This window comes from Malania oleifera, chromosome 7 (assembly GCF_029873635.1).
Source record: "Malania oleifera isolate guangnan ecotype guangnan chromosome 7, ASM2987363v1, whole genome shotgun sequence".
NCBI classification, from domain to species: Eukaryota; Viridiplantae; Streptophyta; class Magnoliopsida; order Santalales; family Ximeniaceae; genus Malania; species Malania oleifera.
The window spans coordinates 66,718,053-66,732,683 of NC_080423.1; the positions used below are offsets into that span (position 1 = coordinate 66,718,053).

Sequence of the window (14,631 nt, forward strand, 5' to 3'; positions counted from 1 at the left end):
TGTGCCATACACTAAGAAAACCTATTTCTCCCTTATTGAGAGATGTCTCACCCCTATCATACAAATATTTTTCAGGTCCTTCAAGTAGCCGATACTAGCGTCCTTTCTGTTCGGGAGCATGGTTGTTGGTTAGCTGTCTAAGTACTTGTGTAAGTATAGTACTTTGGCCGGGTTATCGTTTTGGGTTATGTGGATACCTGAGGGTTGTGTTTTGTATTATAGGACTAGATCCTAATGTTGCATAGACTCTGGTATGGTTTTATGAATGTATTAGGTTGAGTTATTCCACTACATATGATTGTGTATGTGATGATGGATAGGGTATATGTGAACCCTACGGAGTCGGACCCTTATATTGTGTAGTATCATTGATGGTTGTATGATATAGGGACATGTTAGGTTACTAAATCACACCTTGGGGCCCATTTCGGGGTTTGGGGAGTGACATGCGTTCCGGGTTCAGCTTGCTTCAGAAAAATTACACATCTCTTCAAGCAAATTACACTTCTCTTGATCAAAGACTTGGTTGGATTGAACAACATATGGCCGAATCATCTTCTTCACGTGGTAAGGCTCCAATGGAGATTAGTTCTAGTGATGATAAAGCAGAAAATGAAGATGAAGATGAAGATGACGATGAAGATGTAGCTGACGCTTAGATGTTTTCTTTGCTAAAACCAACTTCGATTGTAATATGTGCACTTGATACAATTCCTTTTGTGCTCTTTTCATTTTTCTTATGCCATTTTGGGATTTCTTACTTATCTTCTTATGCATGATGAATAGTAATTATTTGTTTTGTGCTTATACTAACCCTATATGTTAGACTTTGTATGTTTTTCTTGATAACCTTCTCTTTTTGATTGATGTCAAAAGGGGGAGATGTTTTGGGCAAAACTAAGCATGATCATGATAATTGACATGATGAATTATGAAACATTGATGAACTATGAATTGAATTGAAAAACTAAGCATGACATTACTTGAGTATGACATTGATCTTGAAATATGAGCTTAAATTAAACTTGATGAAATGAAACTGTGTTTGAAGAAATCTAATGATAGTTACAATGTAATCATGCTTTGATATGAATAATGCTTTACTTTACAAATCTTATTGAGATTATACTTATTGTAAGGGGGAGTCTTGGTAAGGCTTACTCACTTTTGCTCCTTATTTGTCATCATAAAAAAAAGGGAGATTGTTAGCCTAACAAGGCTTAGAATCTTGTTTTGATGATAACAAATCAAGGGTGTACTTAACATGTTTGTTTAAATATCTATCAGGTCTTCAAAAAGAGCTTATAAGATCAAGTTCATGTGTTTGAAGAAAATGGATGAAGTTTATACTCAAGGCAATGAGCTATGATAGATGTCAAAGTATATTGAAGATAGAAAGCTTCAAGTTGGATATAGAAAGCAAGCTAAAGAATGAAGACTTTATTCTTAAGATGGAGTTATTATATATATAAGTCTCATATAAGTACTTCACAAATTCAATATTGATGCATGAAACTCTTAGGAAAGTTTATGTAACTTGGAGACCTTATTTCAAAATCATGGAAAATGCTTTAAAGTCTTACTTATGTTTTTCCAAGATCCAAGTAAAGTTTTGAAATCAAAATTTGAAAAACCACTTAAATTGAAAGCAGGACAGGAGACTGGTGAATCATCATCAAGCGACTAACATTTTTATGTGTTTTTTAAGAAATCAACAAAACCGAGATAGGCGACTGACCCTTAAAGCTCAGTCGACTAACCCAACACTGTGTTTTCAAAATACACTGAACTTAAAATGCTCAGGCAACTGACCTCAGGCATAGTCGATTGAAGTTCATGTTTTAACTTTTAAATAACATTTGAAAAGTTTCCAAATTTGATTTCTTAGGCTCCAAACTTAGAGATTACTTGGGAAATACTACAAGTAACTTGGGGAAAACGTAAAGTAACTTTACTACTCTATAAATACTTGTTATTTTCACAAATTACATACAAGCAATCAAGCACATACAAATTATAAATTCAAAGTTCTCCTATTGAAATATTTTCTGAAGTATTGCTGTGTTTTTGCTGAAACAATCCATAGTTTTCTGATATTTTCTACTGAGAATTTCAATTCAAATTAGAAACCTGATGATATTCTATTGAACTTCACTCTTCTATATTGATTATTGTTGAAGTATATCGTTTTTCAATTGTACAAATCTGCTATAACTGAGAATTTCAACTGTATGAACAAAGTTTGTTCGTTGTTTCTTGTTTTCTTGACGATTCAGGATTGTTGGATCGTTGCCTAGCGAGAGGGGATTCTCGTTAGAGAGGCAAACTCCACCTTTGAGGGAGAGAGATTGTAACTTCATTTGGTAATGAAGTTGGAAAGAAAAATCCTCATAACATGTTGCTTGGGGTAAGGACGTAGGCTTCTGGCCGAACCTTGTAAAAAATCTGGTCTTCAACTCTTCTTCCCTAATCTCTTTACTTTATTTCAAGGTTATAATCTGCATGTATGTTTATTGAAAACTTGTTGCATATTAGAAGTTGCTGAAAAACTGTTTTTGGTTCATACTTGAAATCAAGGAACATATTGGTTATAATTGGTTGGTTTGACAAGTTCAAAGTAAAATTTGGAAACTAATTTTTGAATATCACAGTTGAAGTTGATTTTGTTAAATTAATTGAAAGAAAGTTGCAGGCTTTATAAAATCATCCTTCTGAAAAATGATCTTGGAATTGTCACCATTTATTGTAGAGGAAAATTCGGATTCCGAATATTAAAGTTTTGAGATTTTTGATCAAACTGATCCATAACATCATATTCATAAAAGATTGAATTTGGATTGTTTAAAGAATTATTGACTCAACTTGTAAGAATTGTTGATCAATATTATTGTGTTTGTGTGATTGTTGAATATCAATTTGTTACATAAACTAAAGAATTTGTGAAACAAAGTTATAAAAAAATTTTTAAAACTCAATTCTCACCCTCGTACACCTAAATTCTGATAATATCTTTTACCAGATCTCATAAGATGTCAATATCTTTTGTTTTATTTTTACACGAGTATCTTTCTAAATAAATATTATTTTAGTTTTTTTAAATCACTTATTTTTTTTAAGTAATAACTAAAAAATATTTTTCTAGCAAGATTGCTTATGGTAAATTAAATATTATTTATTTATAAAAAATAATTTTCTGTAAAAAAGCGTATACAGGGCTACACGTTGAGTCGGTTTGTCGATTAATCCCCAACGGATCACCCAACCCATAAAAACCCCAGCCAAAGTTCCGAAGTCACCTCCGGCGAAGTCGGGAACCTCTTTTCCCGGCAAGCCCTCGCTTTCCTGCCTTCCTGGAAAATTTGCTGGAAAAATCTCTCCGAAACATTCATGCCATACAATCAGGTTCGTCCATTTACTTGAGCTTGCTCAATTCCTTTTCCATTCAATTCTCCGGATAGATAAAATGGCTAGAACAGTTTGTGGTTTGAGAATGCAAACGAGTTCGCCATCGATGGTGCTTAATCAGAAATCATGAAAGTTGTTTTACTTTTTCAATCTACATAATTGAATGTTATCGGCATTCAAAGCAACTTTTATAGTGCTAGACCGAGGAGTTCATCAATAAGCATTCTTTTTTAATAATAAAAATGAGTTTTTCTTGGCTCTCATGAGAGTTCAAATTTCTTGTGGTTCATTATATGGTACTTGTTCGAGAACTAGCTAGTAAGTTGAGTGTTATTTTCTAATAACTTAAGTATATAACAAGTTACTTCACTTAATATTTTGAATCACTGAACTGAAATTCTTTAGATGGAGTAGTTTTGAAGAACAAAAATTAAAATGAGCATTTTTTTCCATACCTTTCAATCATTTGTTGTTTCCCCCCTATTTTTGTGGGTGTTCATGACCATTTTCTCACTGATGAACTTGACCTGAATTTAATCCAGGCATCTGGCTAATATGAATTTAACGTTTCAATTTGAAAAAGTCTTGGTACTTTATTGGGGGCAATGATTTTTTTCATGGATTGAGTGTATTTGAAATGAGGATGTTGAAATGAGATATAAATATGATTAAAAAAAATGAAAGTTGAATTGGTGACAAATGCAATAATGAGAAGATGGAGGCAGCAGCAATTGAGGACAATATTGGTGAAGGTATTTTAATTGTGTATGGTTTTGTTGGTGAAGGTAGTTTAACTATTTCTGGTCTTGTGTATGAAGCTAAATACTCATTAGCAGGCAGGTGTGTTCGATTCAAATGCTTTTCCAGCACTGGTACAGTACAGCTAAAAATGCCATTAGATGAGGTTGTCTAAAAAAGTTAGCTGATGTTTTTTCTGAAGATATGCCTGTAGGTACATCATATGTACTGGAAGAGAGAGAACTTATGTTTTTTATTATGCATTAGCATTATGAAATGCTTGAGTTGTGAGTCATGAGTTAAAGCAAGATTTTTGAAACCTTTTGACTCCCTGTAAGTCAATTATTTTTGTGTAGCATAACAAACACTACTATGGAATGAAAGCTAGAATATCTTTTGTGTTATCTTTTTATAGGTTAGAGCAAACGCTACTCATGGAAATAAGAGGGTATTTTGGAATTACTAAGATGATTAACAGATTGGCATTTTTTTTTCTTCAGATGTCAAACATCACAACATTTTAAATTGGGTATTGTTGTCCACTGTTATTGACTTGGAAGATGTACTGAGACTTTTGTTTTCTGGTAAATGTTGATTGTAATGCAGGTGCAGCGCAGCAGGTTGCCGTATATATAAAATATTCCCTTGGTTTTTTTTACAAATTTTAATTCATTTCCCTATTTTTACCTTTCTTGGTCGTCGTATTTGGACATGTTCAGTTGAGTGAAAAGTTTGAAACTTATATATGGATCACTTACCTGATCAGCCACACCCTCCTGGCGTTGAGCCTCTATCGAAATTCTCCCCAAACTCTGCTAGTTTAGTTCCATCTGTCCCATGCCGCCAGAAGCTATCTGAGAGCACTGTGCAACCATACTACTTGCATCATTCAGGAATCAATACCTTTCCTCTGCCCCCATCTGATGCAACAGTTTTACCTACCACTCAAAACTACTATTCACATGTTACTCAAATTGCTCAATTTAATCATGCTCCAAATGCTCCTCTTTTAACAGGGAATATTCCAAATAACTTTCAAAATAGCAATATTAGCATGCCAAACACTCAAACCTTTAGACAAGAGGTTCCCAGCTCAGCAGATTCACCAGGAGTTTTGTATAGCATCATGCAACCTTATATAGAAAATAATGTTTCTCAGCCACAACCAGTAAGTGTAGAGGGTCCGCCCCACCAAAGTCTGACTCTGTCCAATGAAATGTACATGCTGGCTAAACAGGCAAAGGAAACTGGTGCTAATGAGAAGAAACAAGCGAAGTGTGGGGAACATGATCATCCAAGCCAATCTGAAGGGCCTGGTTCCATTGGATTGTTGGATACATGGCAAGATAAGCTGTTTATTGCAAACCAACATGATGTGAGCTTCAGGGAGCAGCAAGCACAAAATGAAACTGAGATGGGTAAGAAAAAGTCCTGGCAGGACAATGACCGAAGTCCTAGAGAAACATCAGCTAATCTGATTGCTCATGTTGATCAAAAAGAAAATCAAGCAACTTCCTCAGTAGTTTCTCAGGAGTATGGTAGTCATATTCTTTCACAAGAGAGAACTAGTTACCGAAGGTTGCAAGTAGGAAATGCTAGTGATATTGATGTTGCTGCCCAGGATGCTGTCCTGCATGAACAAGTAAACTCATTAGAAAATCTCTTTACCTTTTATTTTATTTTTTTCTTTTTTGGGTTGGCTGATTTCTTGAATGATCTTTGTTTTCTTCAGGAGATTGCCACTCAGAAGATTATACAGAGTCAGAGGTAAGTCCCAAGTTTCTCTAATGGAGTTCACTTGTATGCGTGAATGACTAAATGCTTGGCAGAATAAGATGTCACTTTTATCCATGTATTCTTATTTCTTAGACAAGCAAGAGGAGCTAGTGGACCTTCCGAGGATTTGACAGACCTTCTCTCAGGGCGTCATAATCCTAATGCTATAAAGGTGTGTAAATTTTCATATTCTCATTGCATCCTTTAAGTAAAAATTCTATTGATAGCAGTTTGTAAGTTTCTTCATGGACTTGATTTCTATTATTCTTTACAGATATGAAATTTGATGGTGTGTTCATTAAAATAATATTCTTTCAGGAGCATCTGCTGAAGATGACTACAGATCATCGTGCAGAAATGGCCTTAAAACGTGGGAAGCCTGCCCTTTCCGAGGAAGGTTGATTTTTCAGTTTTACTAATAGACTTTCGCTGTTAATATATACTTGTATACATACATATCATATTATGTCCACACTAGCATATAGACACACGCACTTTCTTGATTAGTAATAGAAGTTTGTTTGTATACATAACACAGCACTTTATATGTGCCATATATAAAGAGAGTGACTTTGCAAGTTGACCAATTGCTGTTAATTTTTTTTAAAAAAAATATTTCTTGCTACATTTTATATTTTCCTCTCTCAGTAATGGTAAATGACTAATGCTATTACAAATGGGGACTCCAAAGGAGAATGGCAAAATTTTGTCTTGAAGAAAAGAGATGAAAAAGGTAAAGGTAACTAACAATCATATGAAAAAAGAAATAAATCTAAGATCTTTATCAAAGGAAACTAATAAAGAAGGATTTAACTGGGAGTGGAGATACATATAAACGTTGCCCTTTTTCTGACATTGGAGTTTGCCTTCAAGCTACTTTCCATGTAATGTTCAAGATGCTTAGTCAAAACAAGAATTTCACGGATTAAGAGCTGTGTGGCAGACAGTGGATTAGCTGATTGCCCACTATATTGCACAAGAGAAGTTTCATTCTATTATCTTTTGGTAGTTGCAAAGCCCCCTAGGTGGGTATGATTTTTCAAAACCCTGCATTGAAAGTACCTTGGTTTCCCAATTACTTGGATTGCTTAAATATGAGTGGGGCGGTCACCATTTCCACTATGAGCATTGTAGTCAGAAGGCACAAGGCGCGCTGAGAAGCAAAGGGCACCGGCAGCCTAATAGCAAGGTGTGCGCCTAATGAAAGTGAGACACACGTTTATTAAAGAAGTGTGTAAAAAATGCTCTATATAATGGATTCTTGATTTTTAATCATTTTAGTGCCAATATTTAAATTAACAAGTACCAAAATATTCAATACCACGGCATAAATGTGTGGGAAATAATGACTACCAAGCATAGTTAAAAAAGCAGCAGAATTTCCAGACGAGGTAGCAGAGTTTCCAGGAAAAAGTGATTTAAAAAAAGAAAGAAAAAATAGCTCTATAGTTGGGGGGGGGGGGGTGGGTCACAGCAGTGCTGACTGAGAGCAGCAGAGCAGGAGACTGTTGAATAGAGCCTTACTTGAGGCTTGCACCTGGTTTGGCTCGTGCCTAGTCATGCACCACATGTGCCTTTTGACTACGAAGACCGTGAGTCAGTGTACCAAGAGCTATAGCTCTACTATGCTTAAGAATGGGGATAATAGGATGTACGTTGGAGAGCTCCTCAATGGTCGGAACTCAATTTATTACTGTATTATATTTTTTCCTTGGAAGCAGCTATGTTGGAGAAAGGATACTGACTATTGAAAGATAATTACATATCTTTACTCCTTGAGACGTGTTATTAATGAAATTGGACCTATTAAAAAGGTTGTCCAAAATTCTAATACTTGTAGAGGGGTTGGGGAAAATGGATGTTGAGCGGTCTTACTGCCATATCTAGCAGTAGTGATAGTTATAGATGATCTGAATAGGAGCTATCCAATATTTATTTAGGCTGAATTCTTAATCTCCCATTGAAAATTAGAAAATTTGAACTGATGGAAGGGTGCGATATTTCTAGGTTCTGTTTAGCAAGAAGCAAATACCTGCCAAATTTAGAAATAGGTCCCAAGCATAAGAAGCAAATTGGAACTGAAGGAAACTATTGGTTTCTATTAGTTGGAACTGTGTTAGCGTTCCCAAATCAATTGGGATTTTTTTATTTAATGATAGGGTTCCCAAATCAATTGGGATTTTTGATTAATCTATTATGATTCCCAATGAATTCTATTTAACATTAGGATTATTTAATGTTGGGATTTTTATTTAATGTGTTAGGTCTCCCAAATCAATTGGGATTGAGTCCATTAAGGACTTGGATTGGGATATTTTACATTCCTAATAGGAGTATGTTTCCCTACTTTATATATATGTAATCCTACAAGGCTTTTCCATCCAAGCAATAATATAATTCATAGCTTTTGGCTAATTTGGCGGTAGACCCCCTTGAAGTGATCAAACCCTATTTTCTCTTACTATTTTCCCTTAGTAAAATTTCCTCAATTGCTCCATGATAAAACCCTAGGGTCTTATCATTTGGTATCAGAGCCGGTGTTCTTGTGGATTTCGTTAACCTGCTAACAAAAGCAAAATCTTGGAATTCTTGATCTTCACTCATATGCAGTAGCCTCAGAAAATTCAGCAGAGTCCTAGATGGAAGCTAGGCTAAAGGCTGAACTTAGCAATATGTTTAAGTCTCAATTTGAAGAGATCCAGGCATCGCTCTCTAAATTACTCATTACATTTTGCCACAATGAGAGAGAAGATGTTGCCTTTGCATTAGCTAATTGCAGGGAGCAGTCATATGTGAGCAAAGGAGGTTATCAAGGAGAATGTGATTGTGGTCCTTCTCGTATGAGGGTTGAATTTCCTTGGTAGGACTATGATGACCCTACCAGTTGGGTTTCTACAGCTGAAATATACTTTTGCTTTCACTGCACTCCAAAAACATCTAAAGCTGAGATTGCTTCTATTAGTTTGAATGGCAATTCTATTCAATGGTATGATTGGTTTGAAGCTCGTTATGGAAAACCTTCATGTGCAGAATTTGTTTTTGGATTACTTGTTTGATTTGGGCCCATTGGATATGAGAATATTGATGGTGAGCTTGCTAAAATATGCCAAACTAGCGTTGTCTTGGAGTATCAGATGCAATTTGAGCAGCTATCAAATAGGACTAAAGATTGGAAAGAAAGCCAACTCGTCGATACTTTTATTGAAGGTCTCCTACTTGACATTTGATGTAAGGTCAAAGTATGTTAGCCTCAAACTGTGATTGCTGCAATTTCCTTTGCATGGTTAGAAAGTAGAGAATTTGGGAGAAGAATGACGTCGCTCCAACAAGACCATTAGCAAGTAGAATGTTAGTAGCACTATCACATCACCTGCTCCTCGCGATCATTTTGCCAAACAATTGAGGTGGAACTTAAAGAGAGAATGGCAAAAGGTTTGTGTTGACATTGTGATGAAAAGTAGCATAGAGGGAGCAGCTCCTTAAAAAGGAGTGACATGGTTGCTTGGTACAACTTTGAGCACCAGAGTTACAACATCAATCTGGCAAAATTGAAGGGCTAGACTTTCTTATTTCAAAATTTTTTGACCTGTTTGCAGAGCCATAGGGATTGCCTTAGCAAACACAATATCACAGTATTCCTCTATTGCCAGGTAGTTATTACTAATGTTTGTCCTTATTGCTATCCTTATTTTCAAAAAGTAGAAATAGAAAAGATAGTGAAAGAAATGTTAGATGCGGGTATAATTCAACCAAGTGTTAGTCCATATTCTTTTGTGGTCATATTGGTGAAGAAGAAGGATGACTCTTGGTAGATGTGTGTTGATTATTGAGCATTGAACAAGAACACAATGAAGGATAAATATCCTATCCCTGTTATGGATGAATTGTTAGATCAGTTGGGAGGTGCTCAATAGTTCACCAAACTCGACTTAAGATCAGACTATCACCAGATTGAGGTTCACAAGGATGATATTTAGAAGACTGTTTTTAGAACTCATGATGGCCATTACGAGTTCTTGGTTATGCCTTTTGGATTAACCAATGTGGCTTCGACCTTCCATAGTCTTGTGAATGACATTTTTTAACCTTACCTATGTAAGTTTGTTCATTTTTTGATGATGTCTTGATATATAGATCATCTCTTGAAGATCATTTAGGTCATTTGTGAGTTGCACTCACTACTGTTCGTGAGCATCATCCGTTTGTCAAGAAATCTAAATACAATTTTGCTTGATCACATGTGGAATACCTTGGGCATATTTTTTCCCAAGAAGGTGTTTCAGTTGACCCTTTTAAAACACAAGTGATGACAAACTGGCATATTCCACAAACAATCAAAATTCTGTGAGAATTTTTGGGGTTAACTGGTTCCTACCGCAAGTTTGTTAAGGATTATGGAAAGATTAGCACTCCACCAACCGCTTTACTAAAAAAGGATGCATCCAAATAAAGTGAGAATGCTGAACAAGCCTTTGTCAAGCTTAAGAACGCAATATCCACCACACCTGTTCTTGCCTTGCTAGATTTTAACATGGCATTCATCATTGAGTTTGATGCATCAGGAGTTGGAATTGGTGCAGTTTTAATGCAAGACGGATGCTCCATTGCTTTTACTAGTAAGGCTATTTCTCCATACCACATCTAAATGTTTGTTTATGACAAAGAGATGCTAGCTATAGTGCATGCAGTTACAAAGTAGAGACCGTATTTAATTGGCTGGCATTTCCAAATCTGAATTGATCACAAGAGTTTGAAGTATTTTTTTTGGAGCAACATATCTCTTACATGGAACAACAAAAATGGGTCACTAAGTTGTTGGGCTATGATCATGAGATTATTTACAAGAAAGGGACCGAGAATGTGGTGGTAGATGCACACTCATGACTTCCTGAACAAGTTGAACTTATCTATTTTTGTACGTACATGTACTACTCTTGAACAAATTAGGAAGGAATGGTGGCAAAATTTGGAGACTTGAGGTATTATCCAAAAGCTATAAAAAGAGCTAGCTTCTGTCCCTCCTTACCTTTGGGACTCCTTAAACTTACTATATAAAGGGAGGATTTTATTAGTGCCTAATTCAGCCCACAAGCAAACCATACTGCAAGAATTACACACATCACCGACTTCAGGTCACTAGTTTTCTTAGAACCTATAGGCGCATTTCTCAAGAAATTTAATGGAATAGAATGAAGGGTGAAACCAAAAAGTTTGTGTTAGAATGTGATGTTTGTCAACGATAGAAAAGGGAAACCGTGGCAAGTCTAGGCTTTCTATAGCCTCTTAGTATTCCAAAAGAAGCTTGGACTGATATCTACATGTATTTCATTGAGGGACTATCATATTCTCATGGTAAGTCTATTATTTTTGTTGTTGTGGACTGTCTAAAAAAATATGCTCATTTTTGTGCCATAACTCACCCTTATACTTCTGTAAGTGTTGCTTGTATTTTTGTTGAGAATATTGTCAAATTGCATGGAATTCCTTAGTTTATTGTCAGTGATCTTGACAAAGTCTTAACCAGAAACTTTTGGAAGGAGCTTTTCCGTTTGCAAGGAATACAAATGAATTTGCGCATTGCATATTATCCACAATAAGATGGGCAAAATGAAGTTGTTAATAGGTGCATGGAGACTTATCTTCGTTGCTTTGCTAGTGACAAACCAAAGGATTGGGTGCGATGGTTCCCATAGGCAAAACGGTGGAATAATACCACTTATCATTCCTTCATCAAGTTGACTGCATTCAAGGTTGTTTATGGTCGAACTCCTCCTGTTCTTGCTAGGTATTCAGCTGGATCATCCATAGTTGATCAAGTTGACAAGGAGTTACATGATCAAGACAAAAGTGCTTCAACTCCTTAAGGAAAATCTTGTTGCAGCTCAAGCTCGTATGAAACACCAAGCTAATAAGCACCATAGTGATAGGGAATTCTGAGTGGGAGATTGGGTAAATCTCAGGCTACAACCCTATAGACAGATATCAGTGACTGTTCGTTCTACAATGAAGTTGTCTCCTCGATTTTATGGGCCTTATAAGATCCTAAAACATATAGGCCTTGTTGCTTATCATGTTGACTTACCAATACTAAGGTACATCCTATTTTTCATTTCTTTTGTTTGATCATTGTCATCTATTATTGGGTCTAACCTTATTAAATAGGGACTCACTTAAAAGTTTGTGGATGTGGTTATCATATTTTGGCTTTGCAGAGTTGGTATCTTGATGGAGGGAGAGTGTTGCTGAGGGGCAGAAGGGTTTCATTTCATGAAGAAATTATAGCAGGATGATCTTCCTAAGTCGCTTTGTTCTTGTTCTAGTAGGTTCTTTAGAGAAATCTTTCCTTAGTTACTTCTAGAGGGATTGGAGGGCTATGTTTCATTAATCCTGCAATAGTGTTTTGTGTTTGTTCTTTTTGTAATTTTGTTTGCTCAAAGCATGCCTTGCTTTCCATTTTATCACAACTCTCTTCCTATCTCTTAATAAATTTCTTTTCTTCTAAAAAAATGCCCTTTTGACCACTAATTTGTCTAAAAGGATTAGCTTCTGCTTCTTTAAATATTTTAAAAAAGCAATTTTGGAAGTTTAAATTATGAATTGCACCTTCTAAATGCCCCTTTAGTGGAAGAATGGTTTGCGATATAGTTCTTACAGGTTATCAGGTGTCATGTTAGAGGTTACTGTGTGCCAGTAAGAGTCCTGTTGTCTAGTCTTATCCTAATTTTTCTAGGCTTAGAGTTTCTTTTGGGAGTGGCTTTTTCGCATTACATATGTTTTGTTTCCCTTAGTTGGCGCGTAGGAGGCAGTTTTTATGTATTTAGTTTCATCAGAAATTAGGAGGTTTTAGGCTTAAGAGAATTGAGAGATTTTAATAATTTGATTAGAGAGTGTGAACTGCATGATATTCCATGTTTAATGTGCAATTAGCCTGGTTTGCATGTTGCCATTTGAATTGACGAGTTATTGTTTACTGTGGTGTAGGGGGGTTATTCTCCCAAAAATTCTCAAATGCTTCTGTTTGATCATCTTTATTGTTATTGGGTCTAACCATAAAAAGGGACTCACTTAGAAGTTTGAGAATATGTGGTCATATTTGGATTTTGCTGAGTTGGTCAAATCTTGATGGAGAAAGAGTGTTGTTGAGGGGTGGGATGGTTTCTATTTCTTGGAGAAATTAAAATAGGATGATCTTCTTAAGTCACTGAGGTCTTGTTCTAACAGCCTCTTTATAGAAATCTTCGTTAGTTCCTTCTTAAGGATTGGAGAGCTTTGCTTCACTAATCCTGTGATGATGTTTTGTTTTGTCCTTTTTGTAGTTTTGTTTTCTTGAGGCATGCCTTGCTCTCCATTTTATATCATCTCTCTTCCTATCTCGAAATAATTTTCTTTTTGTCAGATTATCACTTCACCTAAAAGCTTAACCTATTAGGTTGTGGGGCCAACAATGTATATCAAGCTTGAACACACCCGAAACCCACCTTGCGGCATGTGCAGCCCAGCAGCACATGGAAAGATAAATGCACAATAAATAACACCCATTACTGGGAATAAATAATTTTTAGACATTGCACTATAAATGCGGGCAAGGAGACTAGAACCCTGGACTCCCTGGTCACCAGCTCCGATAACATGTTAGATTACCACTTTAACTAAAAGCTTAAGCTATTAGGTTGTGGGGACAACAATGTATATCAAGCTTTAGCACTTCTCTTGTTAAAAAAAAAAAAAAAAATGCTCTTTTGAGCGCCAATATGTCTAAAAGGATCAGCTTCGCCTTCCATGAGTATTTGAAAAAGCAATTATGGAAGTTTAAGTTCATAAATTGTGAAATGCAGCTTCTGCATGCTGCTTTTTTTTTTGCAAGATTTTATTAACCAGTTTTGAAATATTAATGATTCTAGAAACTGGTGAATTTTTTTCTTTTGGCCTGATTGAGAATGGCTTGATGTACTTTTATTGGAGGTGGTCCTGATTCTCTGTTTTAATTCTAGGTAACCTAGAAATTGGAAATGGATATGGTGTACCAGGTGGAGGTGCTTATGGTGTTTCAAGGGCTAATGTTACTCCTAGTAAGATAAATAAGTCAATGCTACATCTACTTCCTTGTTTCCTTGAATGTATTTTGAATTCAGTATGCTGTCATGTGCTTCAATGCTTCAGAGAATCTGGGTGTCACCGATGAAATTGATGATAAAAATTCAGAAGTTGATGGAGAGTCTGCACAAAAGCATGTCACAAAAGAGTTGCCTGAGTATCTCAGGAAGAAGTTAAGGGCAAGGGGTATTATAAAGGACAACAAAACAAGAGAGGATCCTGCAGTGACTGATAATGTAAGTTTATTTCTCCTTTGAATCTTTTGTTATGCTTACTTTCTTTCCATCTTTTCTCATATTTTTGTGTTTGGGAGGGGTATTCTAAAAGATAACACAGGAAAAGAGGATTTTGCAGCGACTGTTGTCAAGTTCATTTCTCCTTTTTGAGTCTGTTATTTTTTATTTAACTTTTTATTAATCTTTTCTCTTGCTTTTTATTGTTTAATTTGTTATTTATACTAGATATCTAGCTACCACACAACTCCGCCTGCTATGCACTTAATGTCCTAATTTTTTCACACACAACTGGTCCCAAGCCTGGGTAAAGGAGGAGGGGTTGTGTTAGGTAGTTGACAACCGGTGTAAAATTTGTCAGATCACTATGATATGAATCCTTACC

At 35.7% G+C, this 14,631-nt stretch overlaps 1 protein-coding gene across 3 annotated transcripts in view; it reads left to right on the forward strand.

Moving 5' to 3' along the window:
• The first annotated feature begins 3,226 nt into the window (after positions 1-3,226).
• LOC131160408 (uncharacterized) overlaps positions 3,227-14,631 on the forward strand; it is a 66,588-nt gene continuing 55,183 nt past the window's right edge. For 2 of the 3 annotated variants that reach the window (XR_009138035.1, XR_009138036.1), the window contains exons 1-7: positions 3,243-3,402; positions 4,750-5,785; positions 5,876-5,910; positions 6,013-6,091; positions 6,238-6,316; positions 13,911-13,988; positions 14,080-14,249. Coding sequence is in view for 1 of the 3 variants with exons in the window: in XM_058116068.1 (XP_057972051.1) it covers positions 4,889-5,785; positions 5,876-5,910; positions 6,013-6,091; positions 6,238-6,316; positions 13,911-13,988; positions 14,080-14,249 (1,338 nt within the window). In the remaining 2 variants the exon portion in view is untranslated. Of the gene's footprint in view, positions 3,403-4,749; positions 5,786-5,875; positions 5,911-6,012; positions 6,092-6,237; positions 6,317-13,910; positions 13,989-14,079; positions 14,250-14,631 lie in introns of all 3 variants that reach the window. The other variant, XM_058116068.1, reaches the window with a different exon arrangement.